The sequence below is a fragment of the Platichthys flesus genome, chromosome 4 (assembly GCF_949316205.1).
Source record: "Platichthys flesus chromosome 4, fPlaFle2.1, whole genome shotgun sequence".
In the NCBI taxonomy this organism is placed as follows: domain Eukaryota; kingdom Metazoa; phylum Chordata; class Actinopteri; order Pleuronectiformes; family Pleuronectidae; genus Platichthys; species Platichthys flesus.
In genome coordinates this window covers 12,362,686-12,387,519 of record NC_084948.1, presented here as the reverse complement: position 1 = coordinate 12,387,519, position 24,834 = coordinate 12,362,686, and the positions used below count along the sequence as shown (strand labels likewise).

General features: G+C 41.6%; 1 protein-coding gene and 1 non-coding gene across 2 annotated transcripts in view; both read left to right on the top strand.

The window, feature by feature from the left end:
* Positions 1-24,834, top strand: part of LOC133951383 (rho guanine nucleotide exchange factor 17-like) — a 60,141-nt gene that overhangs the window by 25,911 nt on the left and 9,396 nt on the right. The window contains exons 2-8 of the mRNA XM_062385293.1: positions 18,253-18,330; positions 19,435-19,617; positions 22,623-22,739; positions 23,739-23,831; positions 23,935-24,111; positions 24,329-24,379; positions 24,621-24,730. Of these exons, the coding sequence (XP_062241277.1) occupies positions 18,253-18,330; positions 19,435-19,617; positions 22,623-22,739; positions 23,739-23,831; positions 23,935-24,111; positions 24,329-24,379; positions 24,621-24,730 (809 nt within the window). The remainder of the gene's footprint in view (positions 1-18,252; positions 18,331-19,434; positions 19,618-22,622; positions 22,740-23,738; positions 23,832-23,934; positions 24,112-24,328; positions 24,380-24,620; positions 24,731-24,834) is intronic.
* On the top strand, positions 20,954-21,026 carry trnam-cau (transfer RNA methionine (anticodon CAU)). The gene has a single exon. It is a non-coding gene; the product is annotated as a tRNA-Met (tRNA).

The following is a 24,834-nucleotide window of genomic DNA, read 5'->3' as shown; positions in this document are numbered from 1 at the left end:
AAGTTACTAGTTAGCTAGTTGCTAAGGTGCTCTAAGTCTTTAAGGTCCTGCTGCTGTTAGCCATACTAGCAGCATGGCCCTAGGAATGGCAATATTATTCAGTCAGTTATTCCACCGCCACTGCTGAAATGTGTCAACACAGCTTGTTAGAGTACCATAAAATGTTATACAAACATTCACGTTCCCCAGAGGGTGAATTGTAACAACTTCTCTTTTAGTGCCACCTAGAGGTTGACATTTCTTATTTTAACATGCATATCTGGAAATTTTGTCTGATACTTAGTTTGAGGCATAAGCTGTATCCCAGTTCAGCGGCTGTATCCTTTGGAGGGCTTGGCCTACTCCGCAAAGGAAAATGCGAAAATGAGAGGGGTCTATGCCATATATCCTATTTGCGTCACCAGCTTGTCCTACATGTACACTTGCATTGTTAGTTACCTTAAGCAGATAGCTAACTTGTAAAGTGTTTTCACCGGTGCACAATGATTCCTGGGACAGGTTCACCTGAGAAGGATCCTTTGTTGTGTTGCTTTAGAATGGAAGAGTGGATTTGTTAGCCACTTTTCAAGGAGCATTCAAAATGGGACAGCCCAGTCGCTCCATCGTGACACAGTCGGCCTTTAAATGCAGCACGTTAGCATGTTTGGAATTGTCACTGCAAGTGAAAACGCTGAAAGTGCTACCTCCCATCAGAATGTGAGCAGTGTCATTTTCAGCATGTTACCTTACTGATTAACATTACCATAGCCGTAGCTTTGATTGCTTCTTTAGAAGCTATATATCCGACCTCTTTTGAGAACCGGATCACTAAGTCACAGTGATTCAGGAAGGCCATGACCATTATACCTTGAATTTTGAAACCTTTCGAACTTATTTGACCCGTTTAACTGCTGCAATACTGGGTTGACCTACTTTCTCTTCTGGTCTGCCTTTCGAGTTGGACCTCCATGATGGGGCCAGATGTTGTTTGGAGATCTGTGATTGTGAAGCTTCTGCCGTGTTATACACTGCAGGGTAAATGTTTATGTTTGAGTGTAGGTGTTAATCATGAGGTGTTCTGTGTTGCCTGGTTTTTCTTTCTCCATTCATGCTTTTTCTTTAGATGTTTCTGTGGTAACCAGCGTTACATAACAACCAACAAGCCAATAACAGAGCTTGCTCCATCCTTCCCTCGCCCCAGTTCACCTGCCCTCCTTTTCGAGCTGAATGAGTCTCACAGGAGTCACTCCGCAGCCCTCTGTCATTAGACTGAGCTGTCACTAACCTGTAAGGCTCTTCTAGGGAAAAGCTACAATGTTGCTGCTGATCCTGCAGAGTAGCAAAAGCTTTTAAATTGGGAAATTGCAGCAACAACAGAAAGGTTAAAAACATGTTCTCTTTGCCGTGGGTGGTGATGGCCTCCAAGCTGCCATGAGGCTTTCACTGAGCTGAATAGAGGCGACAACTTGCAACTCCTTTCATTCAGCGAAATCGAACTGTTTGTCGCTCAGCATTTCTTCTGCTGACACACAAAGACGTGCAGGTTTATGAATGGCCTCGACTTCCTGGATCACCTCAGGAAATCTTTGTGAGCTCTTGAGATCAGTGCACACTGAACTTCATTTCTCACAGACTGAGTGAAGTTTCCAGGTGTGAAAGCCCATGCAGTCCAAGCATGATGCATCATGCATCATGCTCTCAGAGTGAGTGTTCGTAATGACTAAACTTTGAGAAAAACATTTCTGGATCAAATGAAGCTAAATTGATCTCTCTCCCTTTTTCACATCTGTGTCTTGATACTTTGTCTCCACCCAGTTACACCCTCTCATGAGATCTGCCCTCATTCTGGTGCTTTATGTCACTCGTGTGTGTGTGTGTGTGTGTGTGTGTGTGTGTGTGTGTGTGTGTGTGTGTGTGTGTGTGTGTGTGTGTGTGTGTGTGTGTGTGTGTGTGTGTGTGTGTGTGTGTGTGTGTGTGTGTGTGTGTGTGTGTGTGTGTGTGTGTGTGTGTGTGTGTGTGTGTGTGCATGCATCGTTTCACTACAGATTAGCTCCTTAGCTGCCTGCGGTGCAAAAACATGGGACACAAATTCTTTTGCGTCCCAGCGTTGGTGGCATTCCATAAATGTACTCATAACGACTCCATATTCTCCGACATTATTTTTCCTGGAAAAGTTTGGCTTGATTCAACCCTGCATTGTTTTGATTACACAAAGCTGTAATAACACTCTTTATTGTTTAATTTATTGTAACTTTACTCACTGACAAACCCATACATGTAAACACACACAAACAATAATGCACATATGCAAGGATTTTAGGCAATGAAGGGTCAGGAATCGCGAAGAAATAGGGATAAAGAGGAGATATGGAGAGAAAGAGTGATATGGGGCTGGATGAGGGGGTCTGGTCAGAAGGAGAAAGAGAGAGATAAGTGAATTTTGAGATAAAAAGAAGAGAGAAAAAGGTACCTGCAGTTTCAAATTTCTCCTGTTGCTTTTTGATATCACTATAACTCTTTCTCGATCCCCGTTCATCTTTTAAACTCATCCCTTCTTTCCCACTCTGTCTGAAATGTGTGCATTTTTCCTTGGAATGTCTCTTCAGGTTCCCTATATTTAGGTCCCTATGCCTCCCGAAAAAATCACTGGTGTGATGTGTGGTTATTTTCCAGATTTTCTGAGTGTGAGAGACGTGAGAGGTTTTCTAGAAAATGAGCAGAGAGAGGGAGGAAAAGGGATGGCAGAAAGGACAGATCAGGGGAGAGGCAGAGACACGGAGAAGGTATTTCCGGAGCGGTGCTGGGGTTAAGACTCGTCTCCATGTGGCTGATGGCTATCTCTGGGAACCAATTGCATTGTGGGATGGGTTGCTGGACAGGAAGTGGATGGGATGTCAGATTACTGGCTGGAAATTGAGGACATGGACGGAGAGTGAATCCAAGGCTCCTCCTGGTGTGTCACTGTGATGCTGTTTGGATCTGGTATTAAACTTCATGTGAAGACACAAAGGACAATGAACTTTGTTGAATTACATGCTCATGTAATTTAATGGAAGCTGTTCCTGTTCTTCTAGCAAGGCTCCTATTTTCTTTGCTTGTGTGCGTGTGTGTGTGTTTGTGTGTTGAGGAATATTCTTCTTGGAAGCCTTCTGTGTGTGTGGTTGTGCACATGTATTTTGGCCAAAGTGCCAATCGTGTCCTTGCCTCAGTGTCACCTCTTGGTGACAAAGGATCTTTTCACAGCACATGTCTCTCTCTCTCTCCCTCTCTCTCGCTCTCTCTCTCTCTCTCTCTCTCTCTCTCTCTCTCTCTCTCTCTCTCTCTCTTTCCCAAACACACACATAAACCTAAGCATGTGCACACGCTCGCACACATACAGAGATCCACACCATCCCATATGGGCGTATTGGGAGAGCAAGTAGATCTGGTTACACGTGCGTTCTCTCACTCATATACATACACACACACACACACACACACACACACACACACACACACACACACACACACACACACACACACACACACACACACACACAGTTTGATAGCAGGTATTGTTTACCCTGCTGTCTGTACTGACCTGAAGACAAACTGAGGGAAGTGCCTGAAACCAAACGTACTGTTTTTTCATAATATTGTGGCAGGAAGAAAAAGAAAACACACTCTTGTCATTATATTTTCATTATGACTTCTGCCCCCTAGTGGCTAATGTTAATGTATACTTACAGGATAATGCATACTAAACTGTAACATTTAGTCATCTGAGCCTTTTTTCTTTGCTTTCAATTTAGTCAGCCTAAAGCTCATTTCTATTCATTCTGGCATTATTTTTGGATATTAAAGACAGAGAGGATGCGACATGGTAAAAAGTCCCTAGAGAAGGAGAGGCTTCATCCTGACCTCTCATGCTGAAGCACATGCAAGCAAGCACACTCACACACACACACACTCACACACACACAAAAGGCATGTGGTGCTTGTTCATGGAAAATGTCTATTTTGATGTTCCATTATTCCATCTTTAAGTGTGATGTGTGAGAGTATATCTAGAATTGTACGAGTTTGTTTTTGATAAACCCCAGACAGACACACACACATACATATACACACACACACACACACACACAGTAATGTATCTTCCAAGGACATTACATTGATCCTGGAGACGAACACTAACCTTAAACATAGTTACCACTTGTCTAACTCTAAACCTTGACTTACTCTTCACCCTAAACCTAAACCTAGCCTTTAAACATGAGTTATACTTGGACCACACACACACACCGGCTCAGATGGTACAAGCTGAATACATGCACAGGTGTGTGGTGCAAAATCTGTTTGGATCTGTTTGAGCAGTCATGCGTCCATCTCTCCTCATGTTACTCGCCCTTTCTCTTTCCCTCTCTCTCTCTCCCTCACACACACACACACACACACACACACACACACACACACCTGTGGACCAGTGGGTGTGTTGACAGGTGTCATCAGTCCTTTTACATATTTATGTACCGACCGCCCCCACACTGACTCAGTCTTTACGGTGCGATATTGGCTCGGAGTGATACAGATGTCACATCAGCTGTCATTTAGCAGCAACAAATACTTACAGGGGCAGGCAGAGTGACTGCTGAGCAAGAATTAAACCACACACACATTTCTGTGCAGGGCGGGGAGGAAGTAGGAAGTTCTATGGTGCAGCTCATCTGTGATCTGCACCATATGCGCGTCTGGCTTGGTCCTCCAGTGTGGTTAAAATACGTTGCTGTTGACTGTGTTGATGCAGGAGTCCACAACCATCAGGCTCTCGGGTGTTTTTTAGATGATTGAAGGTAGTTATCAGGCAACAGGTTTATTATCTGGTGACTGGACAGAAAAGGGAGGTTGTGAGTCTTGCTCTATTAACCCAAAGTGGAAGGAGGAGGGGATCTTCAGCTGCTCGTGTAGTTTGGTTTTGGACTGAACAGGTTTGTGGGTTAGGAGCCGTGAGCTGGTAACTCATCCAGGGAGAACACTTCATCATCAGGCTGCTGCTGCATATGCTCATCTACATACACAGACACACACAAATACACACTCATAATTGCTTTTTTTCGTCTTCGCTATCTCGCAGCTGCAGTAGTCCAAAACTAAACAGGAAATGCTGAAGACGTGAGCATTTTGGAGTTGCTATGGAAACGAGATGCGATGGATGTTGTTGTATCTGATCAGGTGACGATTGGTGATGACTTCTGCGCTCACATGTTGCTCAAAGGATAAATCTGGTGATATTCTATATTGATTTATGTGTCGGGAAAAACCTCATTAAAGGAACAGAGCCAGTATGGATTCAGTCTTATTAACATGTAATGTCAGTGTAGTTAATTGTGTCTCTACCATAGTTGTCCGAAAACGGAATATCACAATGTTGCACTTGCTCGATATTTTCCTTCATTGTAATGACCACGGGTGCTGTAGTTAATCCCACATCCTGCTGTCAATACTTACTAGTCAGGGGGAAAAAGTGTGTTAATCTGCAGCTGAAAATACTCCACACAACAAATACACAATATATTCTGTTTAGCATGTTTTCTAAATCTGCAGAGCCCTGCTCTTAACAAGCTAGTTTTTTCTACTTTAGGGTTAGGGTTAGGGTTAGGGTCCGACCTCAGAGAAAAATTTGAACATTATTTATTTAGTTTTAGTTTTGTTTAAAACTAAATAACCAAAACAACAGTTTTGGTTGTTGTCCTCATCCTTATAGCTGCGTGTCTATTCCTATGTAAGCACACTGAGAGCACACTGAGAGCAATGTAAAGCCAGAGTCAAATCCCTTGGCCAATAAAGCCAGTTCTGATTCGATTCGATTAAAAGCAGTTTGTGAAACAGGAAAGGAAACAGATGTATGGCCCACAGACCCATGTGTACATATTAAAAGTGTCTGTGCTCAAACTCCAAACATGCCGGAGAGATTGTCTCTCTGATCTCTGTCACCAGACCTTCAAAACCGTCTTATTGTTTCTATGGCAGCGAGGATTAAAGGCCAATTTCCTGCCACGAGGTTGACCTTTAAATGTCCTTTAGTGACCTTTCTCTCTTGTCACCATCTGATCTCTGCTGGAGAGAAAGAGCCTAAGTCTGTCTGTGTTTAACCGCTCACTACCGGCTGCAGAAGAAGACAAAAGCTGCCCGAGCTTAACTTCACGGTGAAGTTCGACGTGTTACAAAACCATGTCTATGTCCGTTAGGCTATTATACCACAATTCTTAGTGTTTGTTATGGCCAAAACTCACATTTTAACATTTTACATATCTAGAAATACTCTGCATTAGGCTGGTCGACGTCCGATCACTTGACGTCTTCAATGTGTGTTAATATTTCATGGTGCAGGGTATTTTTATTAAAAGCTACTGTTGCTTCTCTCACTCGGCTCTTAATTAGTTCAATTCAAACCCACCTTATTCCGTCTTTTACTTCTGCAACTTCTTCATTAAAACTACATTTTTAGTTTCTCTCTGAAGCATCCAGACAGTGCCCACTGTAACTGATTTGCACACACGTGCACAACCCTTTCTCCATCATTATTCTCTATTCACATATTTTTATTATTTTCTGTGTGTGTGTGTGTGTGTGTGTGTGTGTGTGTGTGTGTGTGTGTGTGTGTGTGTGTGTGTGTGTGTGTGTGTGTGTGTGTGTGTGTGTGTGTGTGTGTGTGTGTGTGTGTGTATGTGTATGTGTGTCTGTCTGTCTGTCTCTCTCTGTGTGTCTGTCTCTCTCTCTCTCTGTGTGTCTGTGTGTGCGTGCGTGCGTGCGTGCGTGCGTGCGTGCGTGCGTGCGTGTGTGTGTGTGTGGCAGGCACATAATTTATGAAATCATATGACCCGTACTGGCTGCTCTGTTTGTTTTGGACCATTAACTTCATGGCACAATGCAGCTGTTAACAGGAACAGGGAAAGTTGCCTTTGAGATGATTTTCTTTGTAAATAGGAAAACCATCACTACTCACATAAAGCCAGGAGTCAAATCTTGGCTATTAGCCTTCCAGAGGAAGACAAATTTGGATACAAGAGCAACAAGGTCTCTCACTGCTATGCTGCTTTGAGTTTCTAATATTTATATATTTTCAATCACTTCGAAAAAATAACATTTTTAGGTTTCACTTCCTCCCTCTATTCTTCTGCTCTTTTCTAATCACTCACACATATAACTGATCTTTATAAATACCTGCTGAATTCATATTAATAAACACGGATAAACACCATGTTGGGTCATAAGTTGTGTGTGTGTGCGTTTGTGTTTGTGCTCACAAACTAAATACATATGACTCGATCATACAGTATGCATTTAGTTATACTCCATGATGTCGGATCTTTATTCCAGATCATTCCGCTCTCTTTAACCCTGACGTCCTGGCTCATAAACTCTCAAGTGAATAAAGCAAACACCAGGTAAACTTCACAAATGCAGCACACAATCCCATGTTTGACAACGTTTCTCACTGTGGTTGATGCTGGAAAGTTTTTACCATGGGCTATACACCATGGTGATACATTTTTCACGGTAATGCTGCTAATGTTACCGTGTTAATCGTGAAACTAGTAACCGTTTCATCCCTAGCCGTCTGTCCCTGAAGTTTAGGCTGATGTGTTAAAAGACGTTGGACGCAGGTATGGTCCTTTAACATCACGTCCTTGCTCGCTGTTGTCATGGTTATCTGTGGGCTTCAGGTCATTCGCTGCTCTGCTCGTGTGTTGGTGTGACCATGAAACAGACACAGAGGGGGTTTCCTGTTCAGATCTGTGTCCATCCGTTGTGGGAGGAAGAGCTGTGGAAATAAAATGTGACTTAATGGGATCTTGTCATCCTGACAGAGGGATCATTTGATAGAAGCTAAGGAGGTGGAAAGAGGAATGGATGGATGGACTTTTCATCTCCCACATGCCTCGATCGATTATTGATGGCGGGATTGGTTGAGCCTGCCTGAGCCGAGCGGAGCTCAGCGCTGTGAGCGTCTGCCCTGCCTGCTGTCTCTCATTATACACACCCAGGGGGAGGGCCGTGACACACTCACACCCACCCACACAGACGCACACACATTTTCATTCTCTCCCCTGGTCCATACACACACCACGACAAGCGCTCAGACCCTGCTTACATCATCCGTGCAGTAGAAACTGATCAGACATCTGTGCATACATGCTGAAGCAGGCTCCCTCCGCATGCAGTGTTTGTGTGTGCTGCATCACACGCAGCTTAGCCTACCTGCTCCAGAACAGATGTACGCTGAAGACGCAGGGCAATTTGCAGAGAGTTTGTTTTCCAATGGACTGAATTATTCAAAAGCATCTTGTTGCCAGAAGAGGAAACAACTGGAGGATTTAATGTTGTGATTTAGAGGGAAAGATGATGATTCCCTCCACGCTCACATGTGCCTGTTTTTCATTTTTCATTCTGCTGACGTGAAGACCGAGTTTGTGTGAGTAAACAAACAATCCGATAAAGAAAACAAACCCTCCTCAGCTTCTTGTTTCATTTGCCACACTGAGCCTACGTCCGGGCACATGGTCCGCTCCACATGCTGCAGATGGTTCGAACCTTAGCCCAGTTCAGCATCGCCCTGGAGGAAATGAACGAGAATGGGGAGAACACAGGACGTGAAGGAGGAGGTGGAAGAGGAGAGAGGGATGCTGGTAGTGTAGGGGGAGGAGGAGTGATGGGTAAAGATGCTGTGGAGCAGATCAGGAACAACAACGGCAACTCCAGCAGGAATTTGAATCGGAATGGACTTTGTGCTGGACACCCCAACGGAGAGGTAGACTAGAGTTTGTGTTTATTTAATTTTTTTCAGTTGAGATAAGTGTGTGTTTGTGTGTGTATGTGTGTGTGTCCTTCACCTTTGCAGCGTGTCCAACTCAGTTTAGTTTTTACTCCACCAAACCTCTTCCTCTGATTAAATCTTTTTCCTGTCGCTCTCCGTCTCAATCTTCTCTCACCTCTGACTGCAGTTTTTTCTCTTTAACTTGTTTCTGTTAGTTTCTTTGACTGTTTTATCTAATTTCTCACTGGATGATATCTCTTTCTTTTCGATTCTCCTCTCTCTGTCTCTCTCCCTTAGGCCTGTCTATAATATAATAAGAGCCGAGTGAATCACATGATTTTCTCCGTCACCTACTGTCACTTAGACTCACAGCGCTCTCTGTCCATCTGCACTTTTTCCGTGAATCTGCAAAATCACTGTGCTCCCTCTCCATGTTTCTAGCAAAATGTATTTTATTTTAAAGCGTCTGTAGCAGCATTTCTTTTTTTGCATCATGTACCTCATGCTCGGGTTACAATGCGTGTGCTTGAGAGGGAGCAGAATCAACAAACAGGTCTTTGCCTTGTATCCACACATGTATGCAGTCACAGGCAAACTCACACATACTGTAGACATAACACAACCTCTGCAGTTCCGCTAATCTTAACACCTCGGCCTGTTAATCCAACACCACAGGGATTCATGTGTATGTGTGGGGATCTATTCCATAGTAAACCTTAGTCAGTGCCAAGCTGCAGTCAATTTTGTCTCATGAGGACGCACACATGTCTGTTGGTGAAACACAATAACATTTATCACATTATTATATAAATGTCTGTTTGTTTACCAGCATCCAGCGGTTGAACCCAATTTGAGGTTATTGACATATTTATATTTACAAAAGACCCTTATGCTGCATACATTTTAAGATTTTTTAATAATCTTAAAAATTACAATTTTACAAATCCTTTTTAAAAGTAATTGTCCAAAAACCTCCAAATATATTGTTTACTATCAGAGAAGAAACCACCAAATATTTCTATATTTGTAAGCAATTTGAAATCATTTAAATGATTAACTAATAATCATGACACTTGCCAATTATCTTTAGTAAATTAAGTAAAGTCCTTAAGTTATTGTTTTGGTTCTAATTGTATTACTAATTTAAGAATATAAGGACAAATTTCTCCTGTTCACTGGTTCTCTTGGGTATTGATAGAGTGGTTATTGAAGCGGGAAGGGAGTAATGATCCACCTTAACAGTGATTATCTTATTGTGATGGTGCGAACGTATTGAGCCCGAGAGCGGAGATGACTGGAAGAGGTGAGGATGATGGAGGAGATGGGATATGGATCAATAAAGAGAGCGTGCAAGTCTGCAAGAGAGGGAAAAGTATTGATCAGTAAAGAGTCAGTCAGAGCAGTCTGTGCCCTGTAAATGACCGATTGGGAGAACATGGACACTCATACACACACATGTGTTCTAGCTTTTATCTGCTTGACAGAATTACATAAGTCGCCTGAAAGGCTGAAGCTGAAGAGGAAGTAAAGGACGAGGCTCCTTCACTTCCAGAGCTGCAGCCTCGAAAACGTGAACCGGATGTGACAGTCAATCTCAGGCTTTATACAGAGGAGGAGATGGGTGGTGAGGATGCTTTCCCTTTGGGCTGAGAGGCTGCTCTTTGCTGGTTTTGCAGGGCTGTTGCCAGGGGATACAGTCATGGGGATGGGGAGGGGAGGTGAAAGCGGCAGGGGCGGAAAGGTCTGACGACAGTGATGTGAGGATTGGGCTGTGTTTCTGTCGCAGATGAAATAATTTCAGTTGGACATTCTCCATACAGAAATTAGAACTTTAAATCTGACTTCCAGCTAGGAGAGAATGTTACTCTAAATGTCAGTTGTGTTGGGAAATATGGAGAGAATTTCAAGACCCAACTAGGTTGCGGAGAGTGTCCAGTTAAAGATGGTCAGAATTTAGTTTCTACTTTTGGCAGATGATGTGGCTCTTGTGGCCTCACCATGACCTCCACTGTGCAATGCATCAGTAGTCGTCGACGCAAACAGACGCCACAAAAGGTTGTAATAACATAGTTTAGATCTTAAATAAACCAATTCTATCACTTGTAGTTACTAAAGTGACAAACCTACAATATCCTAATAATATCTATGCTAATGCAGGTGAATCAATGACATTTGCCATTCATACAATGGAAATTGAAAAGCTTGGATGTTCTGCATTATTTCACATATAAAGCAAAAGCAAACAGCTAGCAGTGGTCTGAAGGCAAACCTGTCAGGATGCTTTGTTATTAGAGGAGCAGTTAAGTTCAGTAACATCGTTGCTATACTTAAATGAAGTGCATCATCCATCTTCTAAGAGGGGGGATGGAACGCGAAATATATATATATATATTTTTTCAAGGTTGTTATATTTTCCGTTGCGTGGCTGCATGGGCTCAGCTTTAAAGATAAGTTAAGGAGTTCGGACATTTGGAGGGAGCTTGGTGCAGAGCCTCTGCTCCTTTGTTGTCTGTTAAGGTGGTCGGGTAGTCCTATCAGGATGCCTCCTGGTGGTTTTTTCTGGTCACACCTGACTGGTAAGAGACCCCAGGGTAGACCTAGAACTTGCTGGACGGATTACATACCCAATCTGCCCTGGGATCACCTCAGGATTCCCAGGAGGAAGTGGAACGTGTAGTTTGGAAGAGGGAGATCTGGAACATCCTGCTTAGTTTGCTGCTACCATGAACCAACGTCAGATTAAGTGCATGGAAATGGATGGATGTTGAACAGTGACCCAATGCAATGTACCAACAACAAAAAGAACATTTAGCAAATACCCACTACACTATCCTTGTTGTAAGTCAAAGTCCTAGATTAAACTTCCTGAAAGTGTTTGCGACATTTTGACAACTAAAAGACAAACAATATAATTGTTTGTGAGAAGTTGTGTTGTTCCAAACTCGCCATGATGCAGCAGCCATCCTAGCAGCTGCCCCTCATAAAAGCACGTGCAAGTCTTTTTGTGGTTGGTTATGGTCAAAGAGAGAAAGACGGTGACCTTACATGACGGCTCACAATTGAAGATAGCTGTGGTTGGAACTTCACTCCTTTGTGGGCAATACACCACAATTATACATAATTCTCTGGCCAGAGGAAGATGTAAAAAGGAAGTAATGAATAGATAAAATAAGAAAATAAATGATACAATTGAATACCTTGCATTGCATCAGTTTTTTGTCTGTCAGCGTCACCCAAACACTGAAAAGTACTACTGTTCTGAAAACTAAGAACAACACAACCAATACTGTTATTTTGTTATAAACAAACAAAATCCCGGACAATGAATAATGCAGAAAACCATTACCAAAGAAAGCTTTTGCTTTTCTGTGTTCTAGACCGTGGAGCTGTTAAAAGCTGTGGTAACCACAGTAGCAGCAGTATAATATGACAGTGAGCAGAACAACATGCACTCATAACAGTGCTAACGAAGAGATACAGCACATAGCCTCATAGCCGATAAACATTATGACCTTTGGTACTTGAGACCTCAAGTCAAACAGAGACGGTCTGTTTGACTTGTGGACGCCGTCAGACGTGCGCTGCCTGCGACTCTGACTCTGGTGTATGTTGTCTTTACGGTTATGCTGTCATGTTTGGCTGGAGTTGTGAGGAATAACTAACTTTATGGACCCCCTGTGTCCACACCATTATCAAGACACCGGAGCTCACGGAGGGACACATGGGAACAAGCTGTACTACTCTGACACACAAGAAGGTTTCCTCTCAGGTCCCCTACTGGGTGATGGCTGAATCCTATGGGCGGTCCTTCCCGTCATATTTATCACTGCACCACAGGCAACGAGCCTGATTCGAATTGAAGTGAAACATTATTGTGAGAGGAAAGAATAACAATGCAGATACCTTGGCACTTAACGGATAAACACACACTGTGTGACTGTGATGTACAGGCTTGTGTTTAAACAGGTCTTAACTCATGCTGATCAAATTACCCAAACATAGACGTGCTGTTGGGTCCACAACTTTTTCGAAGACTTAAGTTGTTAGAAAGATCAAAGCTATCTGATAACAAGTAATTCAAAGTTCTAATCTCAAGATTTCAGTTCTGAAGAATGTGTGGCTTCGATTTATGAAGGATATTTAACTTAGGAGGTGAGACACAGTTTTCTTACCTTTTTCAGCAAAACAACACATTCCTTTTTTCCTTTGAGTTTTACATTTTTTGAGGGGAGCTCCTCTCCCATACAGTAAACACTGCTCCTGAAGTTCCTGAAACGTCACATCAGTAGTCTGACTGATACTTCAGCATCAACGTGATGTAAAATAACATGCTTAGCCGCTAGTCTGACACGCCCCCGAACAGGACAGGTAGTGCAAGAGCGGAGAATGACATTTCCTTGAGGTACTCAAAGTGACAAGTGTGAAAAGCAAGGGTTAAAAACAAGCGAGCAATACCATAACAGGAGTAGGAGTGCATCGCATGGAGGATTACCAGTCATAAATTATAGAGGCTGGTGATTTCTAAACAACAAATTAGATAGTTCCTCAACACTTAATTTCAGTAAATTTATCTTTTATACATGAGTGAAACAATCAGACTAGAACAAACTCATATCATGTGCGTTACTTTCCCCCACCCTCCAGGATTTCCTGCTTTTCACCATTTCCCGTAAAAAAGGAAAATTACAAGAGATTGTTTACAATTAAAGAGGGGGTAGAGGCGGACCAGGTGCAGCGTCTACTGCTGCACTGATGCAGTGGAACAGCATCTGTACACGTTAAACACAGTACATTCAGACAACAACAACGTGTACCTGTAAGGCTTTTACACTGACAGAATTTGACGTACAGAACTCATGTGGGATTTCCCTGACAACAACGGTATCTGCTTACACTGTCCTTGTCTTATATCCACTGGCTCTGCTGCCAAATTCTATCCGATATGATTAAATGCTTCTCAGGGGAACTGAATCTGACGCCTTCTCAGTATCAGATATTCATATCGTCAGTGGTGACAAACAAAAGGGCTTAAACTTATGTACCTTAGTCTTAGGATTTCTGTTATTGGCCGATGTCTGCAAGGACACTGTACTTCTGTGTATGTACAAAACTAATGTGTACAGCATGCAACAACATTGATGCTAAAACCCTTGAATCGATTACTTAATGATAACTTTGAAGGGGGAAAAATGGAGTGAAATTGTAGGAAAAATAAGGCATACTTCTTCTACTTCAGGGCATACTAGCCGCAGAATAAAGCAAAATAACACAATGACATCATAGAATGTGAACATGGCAAAATTTGAGATTAGGTTTGAATATATGTTTCAATTTCCTGGCTGTGGGACGCTGACGCTATTTCTTGCACCAGTTTCAGTGATTTTGTCAGTTTTGTCCAGTGTAATCAAGTCTGTGCCTATATATATATATATATATAGGCACAGACTTAGACTTGATTACACTGGAGGAAAATTAGTAAACAGTGACTCATTGTGTGTCATCATGGTACCAGAGTTAGTTTTTGTTTGAGATTAGGTTTGAATATATGTTTCAATTTCCTGGCTGTGGGACGCTGACGCTATTTCTTGCACCAGTTTCAGTGATTTTGTCAGTTTTGTCCAGTGTAATCAAGTCTGTGCCTATATATGTATATATATATATGTATATATATATATGTATATATATATATATATATACATATATATATATATATATATATATATATATATATATACATATATAGGCACAGACTTAGACTTGATTACACTGGAGGAAAATGAGTAAACAGTGACTCATTGTGTGTCATCATGGTACCACAGTTAGTTTTTGTGAATGCTGATGCATTACTGGAGTCAGCGGAACTCTCTACCCTGGTGGTTGACGGACACACTGGTCTGAGAGCGTCTCTGCAGGACTGACGGCTCTGCTGCTTGAGACCAGTCTGTCCTGTGACTGTGCCGCCTCTCAGCTGCGGTTACTATGGCAACTCCACCAGCAATATGAAACTGGCATTCCTTGCATTATTTCGTTATTGTGTGTGTGTGTGTGTCTGTGTCTGTGTCTGTGTAAAATCAAATGACTAGTACAGTGCAGCTCGCCTCCGGATTTATCACACACACACGCACACACACACACACACACACACTCCTCCCTATCTTGTTGTCATAGGATCAGCGTCATTGACTGCAGAGATGACTGTGTGTGAGTGAGTGCGTTTTCTCAGATGTCAGTGTTTGTCAGGCTGGCATCATGACTCTAATTATAGTACACATGAAAAAGAAAAAAATGAATGTGTATTAATTAATCAGATCATCATAAATTGTGTTGAATTTGTCTGAGAGCAGAGGCAGCTGTGTTCTTGTGTGTGTGTGTGTGGGTGAAATTGTTTTTATTAGCTCTGAAGGACATTTTCCTGAATAAACACTTACGGTGTCAGGACAAGTGGACCTCATGGGGACCAAAAAAACCTGATAATTTCTCTTGACATATACTGTATTGTGATAATTATGAAAATTCTTGCAGATATAGCCTGGCTGTAGCTTCCAGTGCATGAGGGAAATGTCAACCCCCGAACAAAATATCTGCAGCTTAATTAAAAAACAGAAAGGTTCTCAACTGTAGAAGCATATGAAGAATAATCAGTCCGTCAGGGGCTGATTTCAGCTCTCGATGTTGGTCAGTAATTTAAAGTTGTGCAACCCTAACCCTAACCAGTTTTAATATTCCTAGAGATAATTGTTGAGCAAAGCAAGTGCTTTTGCCTGATAAAATCAGTTTTCTCTGTTGTAATCAAATGAACAGACTCCTGTTTGAGTAATGTCCTAACTTGGAGGGTAATTTTGGAGCATAAATGGATGATTACTGTGTTATTGTGTTTCCCTCTTTAGCCATCACTGTATTCCTTCTACTCCATTATGTTTATATGTCAGGATAAACATGGACTCAATCCACTCACTCGCTCAACAGCTGATGATTTGACAAAAGAAATCCACCTTCGCTATTAAAAAGCCAAAATGTAACCTACTTTTAGCTCCCTCTCTTACCTCTTTACCCTGCCAATCACTTCCATACTCTCTCGATCGCCCTCTCTCTCCTCCAGTGGTACCCACAGTGCCCCTGGGATCCTTTCGTAGGCCAAACACTAAGCATGGCCTTTCTGGGAAGTTATTGTTATGGTTATTTATAGGACACAGTGGTGCTGGCAGAGGGGAGCAGGGGAACAGGAGGGAGAATAAAAAACCCTCTGTGTGTTTCCGAGGCCTCCATGTAGGTGTGTGCGTGTGCTTGAGAGAGAGAGAGGCATTGTGGTTATACATGCTGCACCACAGGGTTTTGCCCTCGGCTCCATCTGATATTTAGTCATGTTTGTTGCCAGGATATTTTGGGGCTGTCCCCTGGGACCCCAGAGATAATTCATCTGGGTTGTCCCATGATCCTTATAGTCCAGCTTGTCACTCTCCCACCGCTGTGTCTGTCACAGAAAATACCATTTTCTACACAGAGGAAGTTACGAGTTGCAACTTTAGTAGCTCCAACTTCTCAGCCACTGCCACTGATTATTTTAGGGGAAAACTGTTGGGGATGTTTGTTATAGTTTTTATTTATAATGTAGAAGAACTAAATTCAACATTAATGAATTTCTCTTTGTTGTAAAATCAAGTCCTCTACGTCTCTCTGCCTCTTATTTTTCTTTCTCTGCATTTTCTTCCCTTCTTTTTCATCCATCGTCTGTGTATCTTTTTCTTCGTGTCAGTTTCTGTCATGGCCCCAATGTGTTGGATTCATGTCCACTCTGCGGGAGCGGCTCCTTCACTTTGCATCCATAGATCATGAGTCATTGTTAGGGTGGACTGCTGAGTAATGCTTTGCCTCGGGATACTTCCTGGCCTCAGTGACCTCTAATCCCGTCCCTGCGTGTGTGTGTGGTTGTGTGTGTGCTGGCTATGAATATACAACTATTGGGACATCTAAGCATCTGTGTTGGCCTCCCTGACGATGTAACACACTGGTATTTAAGATCTGATTTCAGTCAAAGTGTTACAGGAAGCTGCAGGGCCCTAAAAGGCAAGAGCCCCCTCTCCAAAGTACAAAGGAAGTTCTAGCTTTAATTTTTACGTACATTTTGAAGTAACTTTCACCCTTTTTTTCATGATAACACTGTCTTTTATAGACTGTGAATGTCGTTGCAGTTTTGAGTGTCTGTGATGGGTCTGCTGTACAATATTTGTACAGCAGACCCATCAGTAATGGCCCATGGGCTGTCAGAAAGCACTGCCTCGGGAACAGGCATTATGACACATGTACTAAAACTGGAAGCAGAGTACCAGGAAAAGTTTTTTCAGTTGAAAAAATCTGTTGAAAGTTTTTGTTACTTGTCTTTTTTACTCTGACCTATCCGAGAGACTAATTATACATTTCCGAACAACCAATATTGACAGTGGTGGGAGGTACGAGTAATATTTACTCTTTTCTCCACTGCATTTTTACAATTCATCTGGTTTCAGATTTGCATTGTTTAAAAATATATATTTTAGTAATCACAATGAGCAGGCAGCTAACATTAGACCCTGCCTCCTGTTGCAGCTGCCTCACTGGTGAGGAGGCCACTGCCCCTGCTGAATCATTTATTATTTGATACTACAAGTATATTATCATCATCTGCACCATTCTTTATTAATTATGGACAAAAAGTTAGCTTCTAGCAGTCATGTGTTTTGGGGGCACATCTTTAATGGGAGGGCCAATGGGAGAGGGCGGGATGTATTGGTGTAGCCTGCTCTTGCTAGCTTTTTCCAGGATTAACAACCCAAGCTTTAAGTGGGCTGTTCAGCTCTGGCCTTGTAAGACAAAGAAGTTTTTCTTTTAATGACATTTTTTTATTTGACTGTTTGTTTTTTTCTTGTTGGTATTTTCACTTTATTGATGCGTTTTGACAGTGAATGTGACAATAAACTTTGATTTGATTGGATTTGATTTTGAAGATACAGACAGGTAATAGGTAAGCAAGAAATCAGTGTGATATAAAAAAGGCTTCTGACCAGATCATGTTGTGGTCATGTAATATGCAACTTCATCAAAATTCCTCAATATTGTACATCTTCTAAAGTAACTTAAATCTAGTATAATCAAATATTCACTGCTGTTAATAAATCCTGTAAGACCTGACTCTGATTCTCACAGGTTTCACTGGAAGCCACACGATGAGCCCATTTTAAAGTTGCAGTGTTTAACTAAAGGTTGATTTCAATTAACTTGATTTCAGATTGTGGATACGTATTATGATTCATGTTTCAGTTATTTTTGATATGTGCACTGTGGGCAATATTTGTTTTACAGAACAACCTAAAACTCGATGTGTTTAGTCTGCATATTTTATGAGCATAGTAACATGTTGTTTTACGCTCATTGTGTAAACTGAGTATAAAGTCTAGATGCTGATGATTGACGCTTGTCTTCTTTCTCGTCCGTCTTCACAGGACATGAGGAAACATGTGATGATGACCCTCTTGGACACGGAGCAGTCGTATGTGGAGTCTCTACGCACTCTCATTCAGGTGGGTGACACACTCTGCTTGTCACGTCACTTTATGATTGAGATCTGAACGCATCACGAATACACAAGTGTATACACAAAACAAACATGCACAAAAACCAACACACCATTGTGGATTCACACAATGCGAAGGACATGTATAACAAATGTAGGTAGCAATGGTGTGATGTAATCCACTTATTGTCATTCATCCTGTCAAGCTAATCAGCTAACCTCACCACATCTCACTGTCATCAGCATTATCTGCTGCACACACACACACACACACACACACACACACACATACACACGTCTATATCCCAACATCTCTGTGCATTTCAACAGCTAATTAACCTTTAACCCAAATTGTAACCACACCCCTCTCTCTCAGTGTGACACACAAACACACACACACACACACTTCTTATCTTCCCTACCTGTGATCACCAAACATTGTTGAATTACCTGTTAACCAGTTGTGTGGGTGGGTGGACATTGAGTGCCTTTATCCAAAAATTTGTGTATTTTTTGTGAACATCCCACATGAACACTCTCTTTGTGAGCGTCGGCCTAGGCATTTGTCTCTGTGTTTGTGCGTGGACACAACAACGAAATAATTCCGGCCGTGTTCCCATGGCGACATAGGGAAAATAAGTGTTACCAAGGTGACTGCAGTGAAAGTGCAGCTCCCCAATGGAGGGGGTCAGATGTGGTTCCGCTCCACAGCTGCACTGACCAATGAGGAAACCTGAATCAGCCATTTATTTTTTGGAACTTATGTGGAAGGTTTCTGTATAAATGTATTATAAATTATTAATAATCTTAAATGTTACAGTCTGACGAAGAACTAGTTACCTGGTCTGACATTAAGAATTTATATTATCTGTTCTCATCAAATTTAAGGGTTCTTTCAAGTGTATTTAAAGTTAAGAACAATTAGCAGCATTATTTCACTTGATTCTCTTAATAAACATTGTCGTAATTTCTGGATTCATCATTCAAATTGCTCCTGGCAGCTGCACAAGCTGCTGGTTCATCACTGCTCAACGGCATGTTTCAGTTAATCTTATACATATTTAGATCATTTAAAATGGTCACTTATTAACTGGCGGTTTTTTCTCCTCAGGGCTACATGCGTCCTCTCAAACAGCCGGACGGCAGCTCCATAGTGGACCCTCTGCTGGTGGACGAGATGTTTTACCAGATCCCAGAGATCCTGGAGCACCACGAGTACTTTCTGGAGCAGGTCGCCGGCTGCGTCAGCCAATGGCATGACAGACAAACCGTTGGACACCTCCTCATCCAATCAGTGAGTATAGATGACAATGAATAAAATGCTGGCTTGACTGTTAATCAAAGGAGTCACATTGTGTTTTTTAAAGTTCCTCTTTGCTCTGGTGTTGTATAGTATTGTGTTAATGAACAAGGTCTGTAAGGTAAAAAGCTCCAACTGCTCGTAAAGCTCCTGAAACACCTAGTCAGTAGGCAGAGTCTCAGTGGTACTCTGTAATGTGATTTGTCATACCTCTTCGCATTACATTTACATGGCTGCTAGGTAGTTGATGTAAAATGCAGAAAAAAGATGACGAAAAACATGTAAACTTAAAAATCTGCATCAGAAATCCAGTATGTCAGTGTGTAGTGCAGACTTCCTCTGTGCTGCACAGGTATTAGCTTCTACCCACAGAATGTAGACGGACAGTGTGAGATAGTTTATCTCTGCCAGTGAGCAGTTATCCCCTCACTGCTCTGAGCAGCCTCTGGGTTGAGAACAATAAGGCTGTCACGTAAAATCTGGGTTCTAATGTACCTGTATGAATTACAGTAGAACATCCTCAAATTAGATCAAACCCAGCCAGACACTTCTTCAGCTATGTAAACTTTTGTTTTCAAACTATATTTTGAAGTGTTACCCAAAAACATGTGTACAACTTTTCTTAAACTTTTATTAAACTACTGTGGTGCTGCATCAAAATACCAGAGCTTGAATAAGAAAAAAGTCTTTAAAAGTATTACTGCCCGCAGGGTCTATCGAAGGGAAAGTCTTTTATTTGGAGACGCTCTATAGTTGGCAACAGAAGTTTTAATATTTTGTTTTCCCGCTGACCTCTCTGCGACCCATTTCAAATTTCCCATGACCCAGAGGGTGGCTCTCAACCCAGACTATGAAACACATGTCTGCAGTACATCAGTGCTGATCTACATGTCGGGTTCGGGTCCTTGAGAATGAAAGGGAGGAGAGTTTCTATCCAGGCTGACGTTTTTACACAGACTAAACCAAACCAATAGAAAGAGACTTGTTGTAGAAGATGTACAATTACTGTTTTCCTCCAGTTCAAATGCAGCGTGGTCATAGGTTTTTTTTGTTTGTCTTGCTTTGCTGATGCTGTTGTTAAGCTCCACTAACTGAAGAGATGGGGGGAAAAAAGCAGGGAGACATTTAAAGATTCATAAGAAAATAGTGTAAACTTTCATACCCTACAGCTTGAGAAACTCTGAAAACAGAAGAACATGATGTACTTAAACTCTTTGAGAAGTGTCTGTGGAAGCTGCTGCAGAGTCCTGTCGCTGCTCAGTGAGACCCCTCCCCCCCGACATCGCTCCTTCCGCTGCTCTTAAAGCTGCAGGCACCAACATGGTGTCAGGCCTCGTTGGCGCAGTAGGCAGCGCGTCAGTCTCATAATCTGAAGGTCGTGAGTTCGAGCCTCACACGGGGCATATGTTTTTGTTCTGCTCTTTTCTACCTTTTGAAGTAGCAGGCGAATAAACACAGTTGGTGCAGAATGTATATTGTTGGTGAAAAGTTAACATAAAGGTTTTTCACAGCACTGACTCTGCACATATGTCTGTAGACTTCATCACAGAAAATTCATAGTGGTCATATCTCTTTCTGCTCAGCCTGTATTCTGTTATTACAAATAGTCTCATGACTGTCTGACTGACCAGTGGGGGTTTAATGTCCTGAAGTAATAATAGCTAAAATCCATCCAATCATTTATCAAAGCATATCGCAGGGCTGATTTAATGTATGTTATTAAAAATTGATTTTTTTATTTTTTTTATTTTGATATGCAGATCCATGTCTTAGTTACCAGTTGATACAAATAATTTGGCAAATCATTCAAATAATTTTGATTTGATTATTGACAACTTCCTAATATTTCCATTCTTGTTTGTGATATTCTTGTATATTCTGTGATGCACACACAAACCACTTTTATCGTGATGGAGAAAGACCCTGTTCAAGGTTAATTTGATTAGTTCTCCTGTCATTATTTAAGACAAAAAATATGAAAAAAAATTAAAAGAAGGGCTGCAGCAATGGACAATATGAAAATATGAAAAGGAGCATTACAAGTCTCTTTTAAGTATTCTACATTATTTAGTTTATTTTAAGCTGAAAGGGTTTGACACTTTCTCTTAATTAAGAGAGCAGGGAACATGTCTCCTGCATAAGGACATCAAGTGTCAGCTTTTTGTAACAGGTTTATTCTCCTCTTTTGTCGTTACTGTCCTCTGCTGGGACGAATCCTCACATTCTGCAACGACCTCATTTCTCTGTTCTCTTTACTGTTAGTGATAGATTGAGAAGAGGGGGGGATAGAGAGAGGACACTGGAAGAAAAGTGATTGAAAAGGGATGAGAGGCTGCGACAAATAGAAGAGGCTCAGGTTATTTCATGAAAGCAGGTTTCTCTGTGACGTCACTCTATTAGTAAAAAGAAACCAGGGCAGGGGGATTCATCTGTGTGTTTATGACTGTGTTTGACAGACAAAGGAAGAGAAATGACAGATAGATGTAAAGACTCTCATCTTTTCTAGTGCCAGACAAAACAGCTTGAAAACCACTTGCACCACGGTCTCTTTGGTAATCTCTTATGATCACACAGTGACACAGTCAACATGTTAACACATAGTTAGTTTCAAGGGTAAAAAAATGTTATTTTTTAAGACAACTATTTTTTGTTTCTTGTTTAATCATATGCAACAATTATTCATTGTGGAGTAGGTTTCTTTGCTATTAATTTTTTGCTAGAATATTCATACTAGAAATATTCATTCAATATCAAGTTCGGTCCTCGCTTACAGCTAATTCATCATTGTCATGTGTCGTTAGTGCTCTCTTTGATACTAATTCATTTTGTTCTCTCTGTCTATCAGAAATAAGGTTTTAACTATCAGGATGGAGACATTAGCAATAGATAGCACCAGGTTCTCCTGCTGACAAACATGTGCTATTTTAATTTCAGCTGGAATCCAATGTAGTTTAGCACAACTCAACTTAAATCTTGTTTTTTTTCCCTTTTCTCTCCAGTTCTCCAAAGAGACTCTCGCTAATATGTATTCGGCGTACATAGACAACTTTCTCAATGCCAAAGATGCAGTGAGGATTGCCAAGGAGGCCAAGCCAGCGTTTCACAAGTTTCTGGAGGTGAGTGTTGGATGGAGACGCAGGATGTTTGGTTTTGTCCGAGTTGCAAAATGTGTCCTTGTTTGGAGGAAATACCCTTCAACCTTTTTTTAGAGCCAGAATTTTTCCTCTGAAATGGGTAATTGGGAAAATGTCACAGAATAGTTTACTGACTGAAGTGCTTTGAGGACTTGTGTCAGTGTTTGGTTTGTGTACATGTTTGTGTTTGTGTGTGTGCGTGTTTGTTTGTGTGTGTGTGTGTGTGTGTGTGTGTGTGTGCTTCTTGTGTGCTTCTCCCTGTTTGTGTTCCTAAAAGGATTTGTCATTGAAGCAGAAACACTACATTATCCTCCAGCTCTATAGTGGATTTGCCTTGTGAATGAAATACATTTTTCTGAAAACTATACATTAGGTGATTTTACGCTTTTAATTCAAATGAAAACACCCACTAATACTTGCCATTAAACTCAAATTGTTTTGAGAAAGGACCTGAAACCTGGTTTGTCTTCTAATACCAGATCAAATTAAATCAAATTTAATCTCAGAAACATGTTTTCTCTGCTAAATTTAGGTGAATGGCTTTTTTTCCAGATGTGAAAGGACAGACAAATAATTGGCCATGAAATGTGCCACAAACCATTTCTTCAAACCCATTCAACCGGATAATTTAACTAAAAACCTGTGGATATGTTAGCAGTAGGTCCAGCTAAATCTGGTAGACCGCGGTAGTACACTTTGATACTGTGGTCTGCCACCAGAAATAAATGTAGAGGGGGAAAACGGAGCTCTGATGCAAAAATGTAATCAGGCACCACAAGAACCTGTCATGTCCTCATCCTGCTCTCAGCTTACAACCACACTGAACTTCATGCCAGACAGGGGGTTTTCACTGTGGAACCACTGCGCCATCTGGAGGTGGAGCAGCAAAGTGCAATACTCGTTCATTCAATCTCAGTTGTTCTCTCACACAGTCATGTCCACGCTTCATGTCTCGTGCTTCCTCTTCCTTCATCCAAACAGCAAAACATGCGTGAGAACAAGGAGAAACAGGCTCTGGGGGATCTGATGATCAAGCCGGTGCAAAGGATTCCTCGATACGAGCTGCTGGTTAAGGTGGCGTCTCTAAATATATCTATCTACTTTCTATATGCTATAGGTAGCCTTATTCATGTGAAATTAGTTGTACATAATGTATATTTGTATTGCTTAAATGCAGGACCTGCTCAAACACACCTCAGAGGACCACCCAGACCACCAGTTTCTACTGGACGCCCAGAGGGATATCAAGCGACTGGCCGAGAAGATCAACAAGGGACGTCGCTCTGCCGAGGAGGCAGAGAGGGAGACCCGGGTCATTCAGGAGATCGAGGCGCACATAGAGGGAGTTGAACATGTAAGATATTTATTAGATTTATTGAATTACCTCAGTTTGTAAAGGCAACTATCAGGGCAGCAACTAACTACTATTTAAATTCTCGTTTATAGAAAATTGCCCAGTAACTGTTATTGCAATGCTTGCCTGTCCATATGATTTATATACAACACTAGGACTCCTTTGGACTTTTTATGGTACTATAAGTAATTGTTGCTTTCCCCTCTGTTTGCATTAGATTCTCAACCCCCAGAGGAAGTTCCTGAGACAGGAAATGGTCATGGAGGCGGTAAGAGATACTTTCTGACCTTGAACATGTTTGCAGTAACGTAACAAACAGTTGTGTAATCTCTTGGGAAATAGGTCAAAATAAAAGAAATGATTTGAGCAAAGAGGATTGAAATCTGTACGTACTACCCTTTCAACAAGTCACATAGTAAAATTAATAATATTGTCTTTTTCTATCTTTTTAATCAATAATTGATGATAGAATATTCTGAGCTCTCTTTCTGTCTTCTCTCTTTCTGTAGAAGACAGTGGGTGGGAAGAAGGACCGTTCTCTCTTCCTCTTCAGTGATCTGATCATCTGCACCACCCTCAAGAGGAAGTCTGGCTCATTAAGACGCAGCTCCATGAGCCTGTATGTAACATACACGCACACACGCACACACATACATGCACACACACAGAACATCTTAACATCTTAACAGGGTTTCCAAACTCACACTGTGCCCCCTGGTGTTG